Genomic DNA, 17,796 nt, shown 5'->3' with positions numbered 1-17,796 from the left:
GCCCTCGAGCGGGAGGCTCAAAGCCCGCGTCACGGGCAGCTGCTCCCTTCCATGAGTTTTCTGGGATGTGTTTGTGAGCAGCCCAGCTCCACAGCTGCAGCTGGCTCTGCTGACAGGGCTGTCAGGCCCTGAGAGCTCTCCAGGTTGTCCTCCCTCCCCCAGAATGGCTGGCTGGAGAAAGGGCACTCAGAGGGGCGGATTTAATCAAAGGCTGACACTTGCAGCACTCTCTGTTTATAAAGCCCAGGCCTGAGGTGGAACAGATGCTGCTGGAGAGGAGCACTGCTGCTTCCCAGGATGAGAGACAGGAGGGGAAAGGCTCTGGGCTTTGAGCTGCAGCCATGTCTAAGGGCACAGCATCCCTTTCCACACTTCACAGGCATCCACAGGCCTGTGGATAATATAAACAAGGGGTACATAAACATAAACGAGGGGTACACAAAGCCCACCAATCTCTTAATTCCCAGTGTGATTTCCAGCCATTCTGCCCCATTCCTCTTCCTCCCTCCACAGCCTTTAAGGAAAGAAGCCAAGTCCAGCAAGGGCTCAAGCTCTGCTTGTTCCTCCTCTCTATTCAGCAGCCTCACCCCCACCATCTCCTCATCCTCAGATCCCTCTGCCCTCAGGAAGCCAAAACCTGTCCCTGGGTGATGCCAGCCCTTCCCCTCCTCACTCACCTGATGACATGGGCCACCAGGAAGCTCTGGATGTCGGGGCTGCTGACAAAAGCCAGGTCTCCATTCCCAAGCTCCTGGCAGTGCCGCTGTGCCTCCAGCCACTCCGCCTTCTCCACCACCAGCTGGTAGCAGTGGTTATTTCCCGGGAAAACCAAGCCCTCAGGGGGGCACATGGGGTGGACTGCTGCAGAAAGAACATAAGGGTGATGTCCTCTCTACGGGCCACGCACCCCAACCCAAACTGGGCAGGCAGGCTCCAGGAATGTCCCAGCCCTGAAGCCAACAAAGCCTGTCACTGTTAAAGAGCAAAAAGTTAAAGTGCATCCAGCTTCCAGCTGCCTCCACAGCTCAGGGAGCCAGGAGCGCCCAGAGGAGCCACCCAGACTGGGAGGGAAGGCAAAGGGGAGCCCAGGAGGCAGTGCCACCCGTCCCAGCCCCGCAGGAGCCCTGCTCACCCCTGCCCAGCTGCCCGGCCTCGGCGGTGATGCCGTAGAGCACGGCCAGCCCCGTGCCGCCCCTGTTGCGGATCCGGATGTCCAGGCTCTCGTTTGCCACCACCAGGGAAGGGCACTGCAGCTCCAGCTGCTGGGGTGAAGCCACCACCTCGATTTCTGCCTGCTCCTGCAGCAGCCTGGAGCCCACCAGGAGGGTGGCAGTGACGTTGTAGCGCCCGGGTAAGGCGTAGCTGTGCACAGCTGTGTGTGCAGTGGTGTTGAGAACCTCGCTCCGGTCCCCAAATTCCCACAGTAAAGTGCTGGCAGCGATGGGAATACTGACATTGAAGAGCACGGGCTGGTGCAGGCTGTAGCGGGGCTGGAGCCCTGTGAAAGACACAGGCAGCTGTGCCTGGAAGGGCAAGGGGACGAGTGAGGGGCCACCACAGCCCTGCCCAGAGAAATGCTCAGTGCAAAATGGCAAACAGCCGGAGGAAGAGTTTGTTTCGTGGGCAGTTCCACACACACACTGCCCCTGGGGGCTGAAACCCCCATATTCCTGCTCTTGGGAGTAACAGAGGGCACTGCAGGTCTCCTCGCTGAGGTTCCCAGGGTGGACAGATGTGAAGAGGATGATAAGCTCAGCTTCTTCGGTGTAGTTTCCTGTCAGGCACGTGATGTACTGAGCTCCTGCAGGACAGAACAGAAGATCCTCTTGCAAAACAGACTCTGGGATGCCATGGATTGGTGAGACCCTCCAAGAGAACCACCCCACACTCCTGGGAATGGAATTCTCCTGCTCAGCTCCCACTCTGAGTGTTTCCTTTCTGAGACTTGCCTGGGAAGTCTTTAATCCCCCAGCAACAGTTTCCAAACTCTTTATGCTAATTAGTGATGACAGAAATAACAAGCCAGTCACACAGATTTATGGAGCAGCAGCACTCAGTAAATAAAACAGGGCTTTGGAGAGCCTGACACTCCCATGGGACATGGAGCCGCCGAGTCTGACACTCAGAGGAGCCCACAGGACTTGCTACCAAGTGAGACCATGACTAAAGGATGTCCTTTGGTGGCACCCTGGCTTGGTCGGAGCAGAATGTTTCACCATGTGCTGCCTGAGACCTCCGGCAGCAAATCCAAAACCAAACACCTTTGGGCAGTGGCACACTGGGGACACAGGGGAGACACCGACGGACCCTCCACCAGGCCCACTCCCTGAGGCACTTTTCTCCATGGGGAGAGCCAAGATTGCCCCTCCTTGCAGGAAAATGTGGTGCTGGAGCGGAGGGCAATGCCAGGCCCAGGTGCAGGGATGCCCAGGGAAAACAACTAGGACAGGGAACAGGGACACAGAGCCACGACAGCCCCAGGCCAGAGGAACAGCTCACTCCCTTGAGTGTCATCCCCCTCTCTGGCTTGCAGGGGTGGGACATTTCCCTGCCACAAACACCCAGGCAGGGCCTCTCCCTCGGCCTCTGCCCACGTGGCCCGGCCACGTTTGCGCCGCCGCTGCCGCCGCCGGTTGCTACAACATCTCCCCAAACATCTCAACAGCTCCAGCCTCGTGTGATCTTCCCAGACCTAACCCATCCAGCTGTCCAGCTTCCTGCACGGCCTTCCTGCAAACGCTGAGCCACTTCTCCTAAGAACAGTCCCCAGAGAGGAGCACGGCACGGGAACTGCTCTGTTTTCCACCACCAGCTTGGTCATTCTTCATCCCCTGTCGGTCCCTGAGAACTGCCAGGAGCTGGCAGGCCGTCCCAGCCTACTCCCATTACACTGAATTACCCAGAAGGCAGCCTCACATTATTGTTTCCACACTGGCTTAAAGTAGTTCAAGAGGGAACAGTTAATTATCAAAAGCAGTAACAGCGCCAAGTGTTTTTCACTTTGATAATTCCTGCAAGATGCTGCAAGCTGGGATAGCTTTGCTGGGGGAAGAGGAACAACCACCACCTGGATTTTGGTCCTGGGGAACATTGCTCCTCACCAGGCAGCTCAGCTGGCTCCCAGCACCCTCAGCTGGGTCCTTCAGCCTGATCCCTGCATCCTCCTGTCACACAGCTCTGGGTCCCCACCCCTGCATCCTCCTGTCACACAGCCCCCAAATTAAAGGAGATGCCTGCTGCCTGCCCTAGGGAGCCCTTGCTCTCCTTCCCTGTCTCTTATTCCAGAATAACCAAGCATCCGGGCAGGATCAGTTTCCTTAGGGCTCTCCCTTTTCCAGCAAATGACATTTCTCCTGGCCAAGCAGTCAGTAAAATGCCCCTGGAGCAGGTGGCTGTAGACCAGGGCAGTTCATTCTCCCCCAAAGTGGAGCCCTGCCACCTGTATGTCCCCAGGTGCCATCACCTCCCATGAGGTTTCAGTGCCTGAGGTCAGCCTGTTCAAGCCCCAGAGAATGACAGCCTGGGGCTGCAGGTCACAGAGCCAGAGTCCTGTGGTGTCTGCTTGTGCCAGGCACATTCTTCTCTCTCTCAGGATTGTTCATAGAGGAGCACAGAGGGAAGAAAGAGAAAACAATTTCTATTTCTCCTCCTTGTTTTCCCATGTGGAATGTGTTTGGAGAATTGTTTACCTGGGGTGATTGCTTGGTTGGATTCTGGTGAGGATTGTTTGAGCCTGGTGGCCAATCCAATCCACCTGACAATCCAATCAGGCTGGACTGTCAGAGAGGGTCACCAGTTGTGAGTTAGTTAGATATGGTAGTTAGAAAAAGTAGGTTTGTAGTTTTAGTATCTCCTTTAAATAATATATTAGTGTATTATAGCATAATTATAATAAAAAAATCATTCAGCCTTCTGAGCTGGAGTCAGACACCATCATTCCTTCCCACTGGCTTCACCTGCATTTACAATATCTGCTCTGTGGTCAGGGCTGATCTCAGTCCTGTTGTAACTGCCTTGGTCCTTAGGGCAGCAGGGTACAGAGTGTGTGACCAACACCTGATTAATTTAATTAGAACTGGTCACTCAGCTGCCCCTGAACCCATCACTCCCCCTCAGCCAGCTCCATCCCACAGCCTCTCCTTACCACAGGTGGCATTGAGGAACAGGACATCGAAGAGGGACAGGTTGGCCACCTCAGGGGGGTGGGCACATCTCGTGTCTGACGCCTCAAGGACTCTCACTTTTCTGTCTTCCACCCAGCGGGGCAACCAGGACAGTTTGCAGTCACAAACAAATGGATTCCAACTTAAGTTTCTGTCAGAGGGAGATCAGAACAAGTTAGGGATTCATGTGACGTGTGCTAAGCCTTAATTACAGCAGCGTGCTGAGCCCTCCCTGTTCCCATCTGTGCCACTCCACTGAAAGGCTTTGGAATAACTGGGAGAGGAGTTAATGAATAGGGAATCAAGCAATAATTAACATGATTTTTCTAGAGGCTAGAATTAGGCAAGTACTCCAAGTACTTTTTTAACTCTACAAATAATTGTTGCAATTAGAAGCAAATGACAGACACAATCATATATCTAAAAAAATCTGCCGTGCAGGAGCCCCAGGGTATGAGGGCAGCCTCTCCTGCTCGGGGAGACTATTTACAGCCCCATTAAAAAACAGCCAAGAGAATAAAATTGATCTGTCAAAAAAAGAAATGCAAAGTCAATGATAATCTTTCCATGTGGCAGTTCAATGAAAAGAGGGAAACTTTAATTGCAGCTAAGTTTGATCCAAATTACAGCCTTTGACACTCGGCTGTGAGCAGGACAGAGCTGGAGCTGCGTGTGGAGCTGATGCCAGCGGGGCTGGGCAGTGTTTGCAGGGCTCAACCCTGACCCTGAAATCACCACTCTGGCACCAGGCTGAGCAGGGACAGCTCCCTGGGACCCAACCCTGGGCCTCTGTGTCCTTCCAGAGCCACCTGTGAGCCAAAGTGAGGATGCTCCTTGTGTCCTGTCCTCAGGGACAGTGTGGGGCTGAGCTTTTCTCCTGCTTGCCAAGAGGGTGTGCACGGGGTTAATCCTTTGGCTCACCCAGAGGCAGAGCTGCCATTTGTGCTGTGGCTTCAGGGATCCCTCCCTGAAATGTGTGGCTTCCCCTCATCTCCCTTCACTTAGACTTCAATTATAAAACCAAACCTGAGAACTTGAATCACTTAAGGACAACCTCTGGGAGTGACTTGCACACCTCAGTCAGGACCTACCATGCTGCAGGAAGCACTGGATGCTCCAGGCCCAAGGGGTGACCATGCAGACAGGATAGTGTGACCAAGGTCACAGACAAGGAGCTCAGCAGAGCTGGTGTGGGAGAGAATAAGAAAAGAAGGCAGCAGCAGAGGTTGGAGATAGCCAGGAGACAGAGGCAGGGACCAGGAAGAGGCCAGGAGGAGAACAGGACCCAGGAGCAGGACACAGCTTGAGGAAGGAACTGGAGACACCCCAAAAAGCAGCTGCTTGGGTGGGCACCTGCCCAGTATCTCTCCAAGTCAGCACAGCCTCCCCCAACAGAGGAAAAGGAAGGGATGCTTCAAGGTCTAAATAAAGAACTGGGAGACAAAGAAGATGAACTTACATTTCACTTAAATTAAATAAATTATCAAATATTCCATCTTCTAATGTAGAAATCTGGTTGTGGCTTATATCTCTGTAAAAGAAAGAAAAGTTCATCATGTTAGAAGCAACTTCCTTGTCACTGCAGCTTTTTCCTGGCAGGGTGGGCAGGCCCTGGCACAGAGCTGGGGCTGCCCCTGGATCCCTGGCAGTGCCCAAGGCCAGGCTGGACAGGGCCTGGGATGGTGGAAGGTGTACTTCAAGGGCTTTAAGATCCCTTCCAGTACCAACAGACATGTTGTGATAATTCTCTTTCTCTGGCCTTGAGATCCTCTCCATCCAGCAGTACAGAGGGTCAAACCCTGCCCGACTCCAAATGCCAATAATTCCCAAATCACTGGAGTGAGCAGCTAAAGGCTCAGGGAAGGAGCCCAGGGACAGGACAAGGTGGGGCTGGGGAGATGAGGTGGAGCAAGAACAACACAAGCCAGGGCCCAGCTCAGCCGTGCTGGGGGCACTGGGAGGACTGGGGGGCACAGCAAGTACTTACAGCTTTGCCAGCGAAGTCAGGCTTCTGAACAGCTCAACATCTAAACCACTGATCCTGTTATTGGAAAGATCCCTAGAGAAAGCAAAAAAAAAAAAAAATTTCAGCCCTTTGTTCAACCCCGTTTTGTCACACCTCCATTAGCAGACCTCAGAAGAGCCTCTCTCCAAACCCCAGCCAGAATCCTGACTGGAAACGTGATGTGTTGAAGGCAGAGCATTTTTCCCAGCCAAAGAAAACACCTTTCCCAAAACCATAAAGCATTTGCTGCTCATATAACCTGCAAAAAGAGATCAGGAGCCTCAGGACGTGCCCCCACTTTGCAGCACACCTGGAGCAATTACACCATGCCACATGTGGTACTAAATGTGATGCTCCCTCTTAAAAGATATTCAAGTCTAATCTATGTTCAAAGAAGTCATTAAGAAGTACTTTAGACGCAAGTAGTAATTAACTCAGAGAAAAATTTATTATGAACTTCCAAGTGTGTTTCTCGTGCCAAAGCCCTGATCAGTAATTACAAAATTGATGCGTCAACTCTACGTTTTAAACATCTTTTTGTCTCTCTTTGGAAAAGCTTAAAATGGAAGAAGAAGCAATAAAGAATATTTTCCATTTGAAATCAGGACAGATTGTCATTCTAAAAGGAAGGCTGCTTGAAAAAGTCTCCAGTTGCTCCCAGTAACACCAACAGCCTTCAGCTCATCCAAACCAAACTCCCCATGTCCAGCCCAGCTCTCTCCTCACCCACCATCTTCCTCCCCAAATTTAAATATCACTCAGAGAAGAAGCTAAAGTTTCGCTCATCAGTCTCCACTTGTTCCCAATAAAATTCACTATTCGTTTTTCAGAAAAATCTCCTTTGGCCTAAGCTTCCCTTGAGCAGCATCAAAACACTTCCTCCAAGCCCATGTGATGTTCTTACCCTTCCTGGGTTTCTGGCTGAGCTCCCAGGAGAGGACAGGGCTGGACACACTTTGCCATACTCCTTTCTCACTTTTTTCCCTTTAAACACCTCCTGTCACTTCTCCTGGCTGTCTCAGCTGTTATTTCTACCCCTTAATCAATTATTTCTTGGTTTGATCTGACATTTAAACTTCATTTATCCAAATGAAAATAATTCTGCCAAACTGGCAGGAAAATTACATACGATTCCAGGAAACTGGGGATAAGTGACAGGGATGGATGCCTCTTTAAAAGGTTTATTTTCCCCTGATTTTGCTGTCTGGGAGTTATTTGCCAAGCTGAGAGTGGATTCAGAAGAGTTCACCAATACAGAAGTCCAAGAAATGTGCAAAATAGCAGCTCAGTGAATACATTAACAAAAATATCTGATCACGGCAGTGATCTCTGTCCCGAAGCAGCTGGGACAGCACTGGAGGAGCACAGAGCATCCCTGGCTGAGCCACACTCTGCCCAGGGGACAGCAAAGTCACCCCCAAACCTGCTCCCAGCTCCCACTGGAGGAGAGCACAGAGACAGCTTGGACTGGAACCCAGGAGCTGAGGCAGAACAGAGCTTCCCTGGGGACACCCCAGCTCCACCTCTCCTGAGCATCCTCTGTGCACTGAACCCCTCTGTCCTGCTGTGGGGAAGCACCAGAAGGGCCAGAGCTCCAACCAGGCACCCTCCAGGGAGAGCAGCACAAATATTTCCCTCCTCTGAAAATACCTGGAAGTCGCCCATTTGGTTTTTAGGCAGCACCTCAAGTCCAAGGAAAGGAAATGGGAGTTTCAGCTCAGATGCCTTCCTGCTCCTCGCCCAGACAAGCAAAACCTCCAAAACAAACCATTCAGCTGCTGCAAAAACAGGGCTCTGCCATTTCCAAGAGCCTCTTCCAAGGTGCAGGGGGAGCTTGGGAAGGTGTCAGACACTCAGATCCTGTCTTTGGGGTGTCGTGTCTCGCAGCTGGAGAGGGCTCCTGTGCCTTGCTGTCCTTTATTTGCTGACAAAGGACCTTGGCTGGCATCCTGCGCCCTCCAGGGCCCAGCTGCCATCAGGTGTGACGGGCTGAGCTCACCCATCCGAGCACCCTGAGCCACAGCCCAGCGTGCAGAGATGCTCACCAGGGCAGAGCTGGGGCTCAGCCCCACGGCTGAACCCCTGGAGGCTGCCAGTAACCCTGGCACTGTCACTCCACTGCAGCTCAGATGCTGCCCAAGGACCCCCAGCCCTTGGCTCCAGCTGGGTCCCACGCCCACAGACACTGCTGAGCTCCATCCAGGCCAGGCACCAGCCTGGAGCCTGCAAACCAGGACAATTCCCTTGCTGTTTCCTACAATTCCCTACCTGCAAACCAGGAAAATTCCCTTGCTGTTTCCTACAATTCCCTACCTACAAACCAGGAAAATTCCCTTGCTGTTTCCTACAATTCCCTACCTACAAACCAGGAAAATTCCCTTGCTGTTTCCTACAATTCCCTACCTACAAACCAGGACAATTCCCTTGCTGTTTCCTACAATTCTCTACCTGCAAACCAGGAAAATTCCCTTGCTGTTTCCTACAATTCCCTACCTACAAACCAGGACAATTCCCTTGCTGTTTCCTACAATTCTCTACCTGCAAACCAGGAAAATTCCCTTGCTGTTTCCTACAATTCCCTACCTACAAACCAGGAAAATTCCCTTGCTGTTTCCTACAATTCCTTACCTACAAACCAGGACAATTCCCTTGCTGTTTCCTACAATTCCCCCAGGAAAATTCCCTTGCTATTTCCTACAATTTCCCTACTGGCACCTACAAACCAGGGCAACTCCCTTGCTGTTTCCTTGCCCTCATGATCCCACGAGGAACTGGTATAAAACCCCTCATTTTTCAGCCTCCCTGACCTCCTGCAAGGGAAACAGAGCTCCTGGTTACAGGACAACTGGGAGAATAAGGAATGGTGGTGGATCCAGCACCTGCCACCTCCAGCCGAGCTCCAGGGAGCTGCTTTCTCCCACTGCTCCCTCTCCAACATGCATGAAAAATCATCTTATGCCTTCCTGGCATGGGAGAGGCGGCTGGGAACCAAGCTGGGAAGAAAACAAACCAGGAAATACTGTGGGACAGAGCTCAGCCTGGCAGCACCACAGACTGCCACGACTGTATTTTCCCAGCCCGCTGCCAGCCTGGAGGAAATTCGGAGCAGGTTCAAAGCAGAGCTGAAGCCAGCAGCAAACAAGGCTTTCCTTTGACACTCTGCACACACAGCCTGACGCCCTCCCCACGAGGAGAAAGAAAAATGTCCTTTCCTGTGGCTCGGGGGTCTGGAGGAACTCGCTGTGCCTCCTGGAAAAGGGCAGCCACGAGTCCCAGCTGCTCAGTCCTGCCTCAGTTTCCACAGCTGTAAAGTGGAGCCATGCGGTGTCATTCCATAGGACATGGGGCACCAAAAGTCACCACAAGGCACAGGACACAAACTGTGTCACTGAGAGCTCCCACACTGCCACGTTCCACCTCCCAGCCCAGCAAAGGGAGACACTCAAATACTTCTGGAAAAGGGAGGTGGCTTAGCGAGGAAGGTGAAGCTTTGGGAAATAAGGGAATATTCAGCAGTGAGGGCGTCAGCCTGAGCCTTGGGAGCCTTCAGCTCCATCCCAGCCCTGCCAGCACTCCCTGTGTGGTGCTGGGAGCATCCTGGAGCTGGCATCCCCAGCTCATAGAGAGGGAGAGGCTGGGTGCAGCACACACACCACCAGCCCGACCTGCTGCCGAGGGACTTGGGCAATTCTGGGGAAAAGGCACCGAGAGCTGGCTCCTTCCTCACCCACGGAGGAGGCAGGGAACCAGAGCACTGAGGGCGACAGGAGGGAGCAGGAGGGCTCGGTGCCACCACTCCATGCCTCGCTGATGCTCAGGAGCCCCCTGAGTGCCAGCCTGGGGGTTGTTCCGCTGTGCCAGGCTGGCTCTGGGCACTGCTGTTTGCTCCCTCCTTCCAGGGAACATCTCGAGCTCGGCAGAGCAGGGGCGGCCCCGCCGCCAAGCCTGATGTCATGCTCTCATTATGTCATTTGTGGGCCCGCTCTGCCTCCATTTCACAAAAAGGGAGGGAGGCAGAGCGAGGGCAGAACTTCCCCAGCCCCTCTGGTGCAGGGAGCCCTGCCAGAACAGTAATGGGAGAAGCATCCAGAGAGGAGAAGCGTCGGAGTGAGAGGAGCCCGCGTGGCTGGGGCACAGCCCAGGACAGGAGCTCCAGGCCAAGGCCACCACCAAGGCTGAGCTCCTTGTCAGGTCAGCTGCTGAGACCCCAACAGTGGCTTGGGGTCACTCCTTGTTCCCCTAGCCCAGCAGCCAAGGGAGAGGTCTGGATAGGTGAAGTCAATTTTTCAAGGTTATTTATTTCTCCTTATCTGTAATATTTTCTCTCTGACCTGCCATCTCTGCCTGGTACAGAAGCCACGGCAGTCTGGGTGCCCTCTGGGTGGTTTTACCTTTTATATTAAAAGTTACATACAGACAGTTTATAACAAAGCACCAATATCTGACATCTGTGTTGGACAGTGTGTCCCCATCCCAAACCAACAGAAAAGTGTCACCATCACAGCAAGACACGGAGGGCAAGAAGAAAGAAAAGAAGGCTAGGACACGCCCAAATTCCTTCATCTTGTACCCCCTTGAACCCCATTCTAAAAATCTCAAAAATTGTGTTAATTCAACTACCACACTACTCAAACCCTTGTGGTTTGTAATTCCTCACACAAATTTGGCAGCTTTTTCCATGGGCTAAAATCGAAGTCGCAGATGTTTTTGACTTCGTGCCAGGGTCTCTGAGCCCCCTGCCAGGGTCTGGAGGCAGCCAGAGGGATGTGCTGGGTTCTGATAGTGCCTGTGGGGCAGCAAAGGCCCAGAGGGGCCAGGGAAACACAGCAAAGGCCAGCAGCTCCCATTTCTTACCCAGCACACAGCCGTGGCTGCCCTGGATCCCTGGCAGTGCCCCAGGACAGGGCTTGGAGCAGCCTGGCACGGCGGGAGGTGTCCCTGCCATGGCAGGGTGGCACTGGATGGGATTTAAGGTCCTTTGGAACCCAAACCACCCCAGGATCCTGTGAAAAGCCAGGCTGCACCATTCCACACGCTGTGACACAGGGACACATGGGGTGGCTGGTGAGACACGGCGAAGCCCAGAGCTTCCAGAGCCTTCCACGGCTTCCAGAGCTTCCAGAGCCTGCCAGGCCCACGGCTGCCCCAGGGATGCCCTGCACAGCCCAGGGCTGCCTCCACTGCCACGGCCAACACCTGCCTGTCTCCAGGAACAACAGGCAGCCTGGAGCTGATCCTGCCTGACACAGAACAGACTTGCTAGAAAAGAGCAGGAAAAACTCTCCGTGCTCTTGCCTGCCCGAGCCAGGAAAAATTACAGGTTTTTGCTGATCAGATTCCTTTTTTCCTTCGTCTTTTGGCTTGCGCCTCTCCAAGGAAGCGCAGCAGAAGCAGCAGCGCTTGTGTGCAGAGGTGAGGATAGAGATTATTTCCACAAATGGCTCTGGAAAGCTGAAAAAACCTCGGATTTTCCTGTGTGCAGGGCACGGGGAGCAAGGCTGTGGTCCTGCAGCAGGGGCAGGGACACCCTGCCTGACAGGAACAGCCTCACAGCTCTCCTGCACCAGGACTTCTCTGCCTTTCAACACAGACAGGAGGGAAATGGCACATGGAGCTCTCCACCCCCAGTTACTGCTTTCAGTCCTGCTGAAGCAGGGATTTTCCAAGGCAGAAGGATTCCAGCTCCACCACACATCACCCCAAGAGCTGCAGCCCAGCACCAAGAGGGCCTTTCATGGTGGCAGGCAGCTGTGAGCACCCTCACATCCCCGAGGCTGTCACAGCACGATGACAATTCATCTGTTCATTCTGAATTTATCAAATGCTGGCTCAAGTCCTTCTCTCTCTCTGAGGAATTTGCCCCAAAACCCTTTTTCACAAAGATTCATCTAAAAATGGAACGTTTTTCTTCCTCCAGCAAAATCCTGATTGTTGGTATGAAATGCAAGGTGAGATGAGCATCTTTGCCATGTTCTGTACACCCTGTGCTGTCCTGGAGAGAGCAGAGCCCTGGCAGGGCAGCAGGGCCAGAAGCAGACCCAGATGTCTCTCCCATCCTTGCAGCACCACGAGCAGGTCACCCCATCACTGTGGACAACCTGAGCAGACCCAGGTGTCTCTCCCAGTCCTGCAGGACCATGAGAAGGTCACCCCATCACTGTGGGCCCCCCGAGCAGGGGGATGAAGCAACGCTGCTCCCTCACCTCAGGGCCCTGCCTCATCCTGCTCAAGTCTCTCCCTGAGCAGCAGCACAACAAAACCCTTGGGTGTGCAGGAGCAAATCCAAGGCTGAGGCCACAGGCTCTTCATAGCTCAGGAAAGGGAGCTGTGAGAGTCTGTGCTCTGAGCAGCAGGGAGAACACGGAGCTGGGAGCTCAGGACAGCCCAGGGGACACTGTCCCTCCTACACTCCCTGTGCCCCTGTGCCCGTGCCCCACCCTGGGGCAAACAGAGGAGGTGAGGATGCAAAAACTGCAGGATGCACAGGCAGGGCAGCCCTGCCACTGCCAGGGTGTCCCAACCATGACCAGAGCATTGCAACCACAGCTGTGGCACCCCTGCCACAGCCAGGGTGTCCCAGCCATGATCAGAGTGTCCCAGGCACAGCCAGGGCATCCCAGGCACAGCCAGGGCATCCTCACTATAGCCAGGGCACCCCAAGCACGGCTGGAACATTCCGAGCACGGCCAGGGCAGCCCCAGCAAGGTCAGGAGAAGCCTCCCTCCAGGTGGGAGCTGTCTGCAGAGCAGCTGTGCTCCAGGAGCAGCTCCTCACAGCCCTGCCGCCGGCAGCTTCCCGCAGACTTTCCCAAATATGGCTGTGGAGCCGAGCAGGGATGGAGGCCCTGGAACAAAGGGGACCTGTGACCTCATGCAGGACGTCATGCTCTGGCAGGGCTGTCCTGCAGCCATGGCACCGTGTGCTCCATCCCTCTCCCCTGCCCAGGGGGCTGCGAGGGGGCTCCCAAAATCCACATCCTCGTCCACGTTATCCTTGCCCTGAGCCAATTCCATCCCCACATTCCCAACACCACTGGGGTGGCACCAGGGACGCTTGGGGAGGCCAGGAAGGGGCTCCAGGGGGACAGGGAGGTGGATAGAGGGGTGGCCACGGTTCTGAGAGCTCCCTGCTCTGAGCCACCCGAGGGAGCAGGAGCTGGCACTGAGCAGGGCTGGCACCGGCCGCGGTCCTGCCCTCGCTGCCAGGGCTGACTTCACGTGGCACAAATGGAGGAAGAAACCTCAGGCACCACCCAGCCCTGTGAGAGCACAGCAAGGATGGGAAGAGCAGAGAGCTCCAGCTCAGGAGAGCAGCAACCCAAAAACCAAACGGAGCTGATGTCCGTAATTAGCGCCGCACCTGAACGAGCTGCCTGCAGCTCCAGCCAGGCCAATGTCAGCCCTGCAAATACTCATCTGCTTCATGGAAAGTCTGCAAAGCAACTAAAGAGCTGAGAGGTCCAAGTATCTTCCTAGCACACGTGGCGCAGCTCAAGCAGATCCTACTGCAGCCCAAAGCCAACTGCTTTCCATGCAGATGCCCACTTCTTCCCTCAAAACATTTCTGCTCCACGTCCTGTGCCACTGCGTGCCAGCACAGCAACTGCAGTGCCCAGCTCTGCTCTCCTGAAAACCCAGCACCTCCCCAAGTCAGCATCTTGGGAAACCAGGAACATTTGATTTTACCATAAAAAGGGAGCCCTCTGGAAGCTGTAATTTAGGGATTACACAGCTGAGCTACTCAGTGCTTAATCTTCCTTAAACAAAGTGAAGAGTTTTCAATAAATGTTTAGGTATTACTGATATTAACTCACCACTGGGACAGGGAATGGCGTAGATAATCTTTGCCTCCTGGTTTTTTATTACTCAATTTATATTTATTTAGTAAGTGAGGCTTTTCCTTGGACAGCTGTCCTCTAGGGATGTGAGAAACAGTAAAAACCCCAATGCTATTTAGTCCCAGCACTGTAAATTCTGCAGTCCACAAGAAAGGAGCCCCAGGCAGGGTTCATAGGATGCAGGAGGCTCAGGATAATGCTGGACTGATCACAGGGATGTGTCACTGAGCTGACAGGGGAGCTGCAGCCAAGGGACACGGAGAACTCCAGGAAGGCTTCTCCAAAGCACACGTCCCATCTGCAATCGCTGGTAAAGTCTCACTGGGTTGTTCCTTGGAAACTTTCTGGGGTACCTGTGTTTTGTACCCCAAAAGGAACAGGAGAACCGTTTCCCTGATTCTTAAGATTTTTTAAAGCCTTTTGTGTTTACATTCTGTTAGAAAACTTTCTTACACATTTTTTTATAAACAACATATTGTTTTATATTCCTTTGTCGGGGTAGAGAAAGTTGATGTACTGGTGGTTTGTCCAATGTCTTTGGAGAGGTGGCCCATTCACTCTCCAATCCACTGTCACCTTTAAAAAAGTATAAAAGTTAGAGTCAGAAAATAAACCTTCTTCTTTTTTACCTTGCCATCACAGTGGCTCGTGTTGTGCTTTCTCGTGTCCTAGAGCAACAGGGAACAATTTGGATGTCACTGATACAGAATGAGAGCCACGAACCAGGGACTGGCTGACCCTCCAAAACACGGGGAAGATCTGTCAAAACCTTCACCCCACTTCCGAGCTGAATTCAGAGCACAGCCCAGCTGAGAGAATGTCAGACTGATAAGGCAGTACCAGATCAAAAGTGATTTCTTCAAACAGTTGGGAAACAAGTCTCCCATTTCTCACACAGGAACAGTCAGTGCGTGTCAGGCACCGGCAGCACAAACAACGGGAAAACAAAGCCACAAGCAGCAAAACACAGCCCTCACAGGGGATCAGGGAATCCTGGAATGCTTTAGGTGGGACCTTTCAGATTACCCACTTCCACCTCCTGCCACAGGCAGGGACACCTTCCACTAGCTCAGGTTGCTCCAAGCCCTGGAGTTCACAAAGGATTGATGATTTAGGAGAAACAGCAGCCACCAGGCAAAGCCTCTCAAGGCAGGAGAAGGAGACACACAGAGGACACAGGAGAGTCTCATGGCCAAAGGCACGAGGTGGCTGAAGGAATGTCACCACTTCCCTCCCACTGCTGGAGCAGCACAAAGCTGAGCAGACCACATGAAAGGGTTTTGATCTTTTCCTCCTGAGTCCTTTGCAAAGTCTGAGCTCCACGTCCTGTTCCCAAATTCCCCAGCCCATAGCACCTGCCTGCAGGTGGAGCACAGGGATGGGGATGGCCAGGACCTGCCCCAGTGCCTCCCACTGCCCCCGTCCCCAGACCTGGACTGTCCCTTCCCAGGGCAGGCAATGCTCCTCAAAGCTGTCCCCTTCACAGCTGACAGTCCCAATCTGTTCAACCTTCAGCTAACAGCCCCCTCCGACACCTCCAAGTTTTCCAGTTCCTGAAGAAAAACAGTTTTCTGTCTATTTTAGCCCCGTCTGTCACTTGATTTTCATCTCCAATATGTTTTACCAACATTTCATTTAAGAGGCTCCCCGTTTCAGGCTCTCACCGACATCCTTCAGCTCCAGCCTGGGATGTTCCCTGAAAACACTGATGGGGAAAAGGACAAGAAGAAAGGAAGAGCCACTCAGACCAGGCAGAGCATTGTCAGTGATGGAGACCAACTCTGAGCAGGATTTTGCAGCACAGCCTGTGCTGGAGAGCTGATGAGCCTCCTGACTTACTTTCCTCCTCCCAGAGGGAAAACTCATGGATTTGGGGTTGTCATATTAGTATTTGATATGTTTAAAAATAGCCCAAAGTAAACTTTGGTGCTGCTCTGTGATGCTGAGCACAGCCCTGAGTTCACAGCCACTGCCTGCAACAGAAAATCCCCAGAGCAGGAGGGCTGGGAGCAAAAAGTGCAGCACGTTCAGACCCCCAGCCCTGGCCCACAGCACAATCCTGTGCTGTTTTCCCTGCAGTCCTGATCTTTATTCCTGGTGCTTCATCCCAGCAGCTCAAACACTGCAAACCATCAGGTTCCACACACGATTCCTGCGTCGAGCCCGAGCAGGCAGCTCCAACCTTCCAGAGGATGTTCCCATCTCACATGAAGACTGGGAACCACTGAAAGGTCTGGGCTGCAGCAAACTGATGGAGTGGGAAGTGTCCCTTCCCATGGCAGGGGGGTGGAACTGGATGGCCTTGACGTGTTTTCCAACCTAAACAATTGTTTGGGTCAAGTCTGTCGTTCTGTGAAACATTCTGAAGCCAATGTTTAATCCCTTTAACATCTGCAATGTTGGTTTCTTCCATTCCAATTCCTAACAAATACATGTGACATTGAGTCAAACTCAAAAATTTGACTCAGAATTCAAATTCTGACTTCTTGCAGAAATCAGATGTGTATTACATCAACGTCAGCATCTTCTGCTCCTCCATCTGCAAAGTTACTTAAAAGGCAGAGGTTTGGGAGATCTATTTTCCATAAGTGGATTTTCCATGTTGACTGCCACTAATTACACCATACCCTTTAATTTTCAGCTAATGCCATGCTAGGCACAGCATTGTTTCATCCTGGGACAGAAAATCAGGACATTGGGCTGATAAATGTTTGTACCTCCCCATTTACCTTCTGTTAACACTGGCACCATGTTTGTTTTGATCCAGTCCCTGGGAATCTCCCTAAGGCCCAAAAATCCATTAAAAGCGAACATTAATAGCCCAGAGGACTCTTCAGCCAGATCTTTTAAAATTCTTGGATGCAAAATATCTGAACTTGCTGGTTTAAGAAGGTCTAACATTAACAGCAGCTGTTTAACATCCTCCTCGGTTACTGTTGGAGTGGAAAGTGTTTCATCATCCTCATATGATACAAATACATCACCTGGCTTTTTTCCAAATAGAAAACAGAAATATTTACTGAGCAGTGCTCCCTTTTCTGTATTTTCATTGATAATTTGACCATGTTCATCTATTAACAGACCAGTATCATCTAACTCCTTTAATTCTCAGTATACTTGAAAAACTCTTTACTCTTCTCAACCTGGCTGGACACAAACTTCTCCTTAAGATTCTTTTGCTTACCACTGTTCAATGGGCCTGATCTGAGCCCACGCTCATCACAACCAACATTTCCCTTTCCTATCTTGTATATCTATTTTCTGTAAGGGTTTCCAGTTCTCTTTCAGGCTCTCACAATGCCAGAGGCAGAGTTTTGAGCATCCACAGCTTCTCTGGGCAACATGTGCCCTGGAAGAGTTCCAGCAGCCTCACAAGAAGAATTTCTCCCCAGTATCCCATCTCACCCTCCCTGTGCTGGTGTGAAGCCATTTCCCCTTGTCCTGGCCCTCCTGGCCCTCCAAAATCCCTCTGCATCTTCCCCTGTGTCCATGACTGACCTTTCAAGGGCTCCTCTTTAAGGACCTGATGCCCCAATGCTTTGTTCTCCCCTTCTTTGCAGTGATGATGATAAGGAAAGAGAAAATCAGAGAAGTAAAAAAATGAACGCTCCGCTATCATCCTATTAAAAGAGGACCAGCCCCACCACATATCCCTCAGGGATGGTTACAGCCTTAATTTGAAGCTCCTTAATTTGAAACTGTTCCATAAATAGCAATTTTCAGTCTTCTCCACTCTCCACGCAAACTAATTTTTTTTTTTTGTGCAATTATATCTCATCTTCCCATTTTCT

The 17,796-nt window shown here is 52.3% G+C and overlaps 1 protein-coding gene across 3 annotated transcripts in view; it reads right to left on the bottom strand.

Annotated features, from left to right (window-relative positions):
- The window catches only part of PKD1 (polycystin 1, transient receptor potential channel interacting), an 81,606-nt gene that overhangs the window by 43,239 nt on the left and 20,571 nt on the right, over positions 1-17,796 (bottom strand). For 2 of the 3 annotated variants that reach the window (XM_085592037.1, XM_085592035.1), the window contains exons 2-6: positions 6,151-6,222; positions 5,623-5,694; positions 4,145-4,314; positions 1,133-1,801; positions 678-861 (exon numbers count right to left, since the gene is read on the bottom strand). In XM_085592037.1, the coding sequence (XP_085448163.1) occupies positions 678-861; positions 1,133-1,801; positions 4,145-4,314; positions 5,623-5,694; positions 6,151-6,222 (1,167 nt within the window). The remainder of the gene's footprint in view (positions 1-677; positions 862-1,132; positions 1,802-4,144; positions 4,315-5,622; positions 5,695-6,150; positions 6,223-17,796) is intronic. The other variant, XM_085592036.1, reaches the window with a different exon arrangement.

The sequence above is a fragment of the Lonchura striata genome, chromosome 14, assembly GCF_050655825.1.
Source record: "Lonchura striata isolate lonStrDom1 chromosome 14, ASM5065582v1, whole genome shotgun sequence".
NCBI classification, from domain to species: Eukaryota; Metazoa; Chordata; class Aves; order Passeriformes; family Estrildidae; genus Lonchura; species Lonchura striata.
The sequence above is the reverse complement of the archived record's forward strand: the minus strand, read 5'-3'. Positions and strand labels throughout refer to the sequence as shown.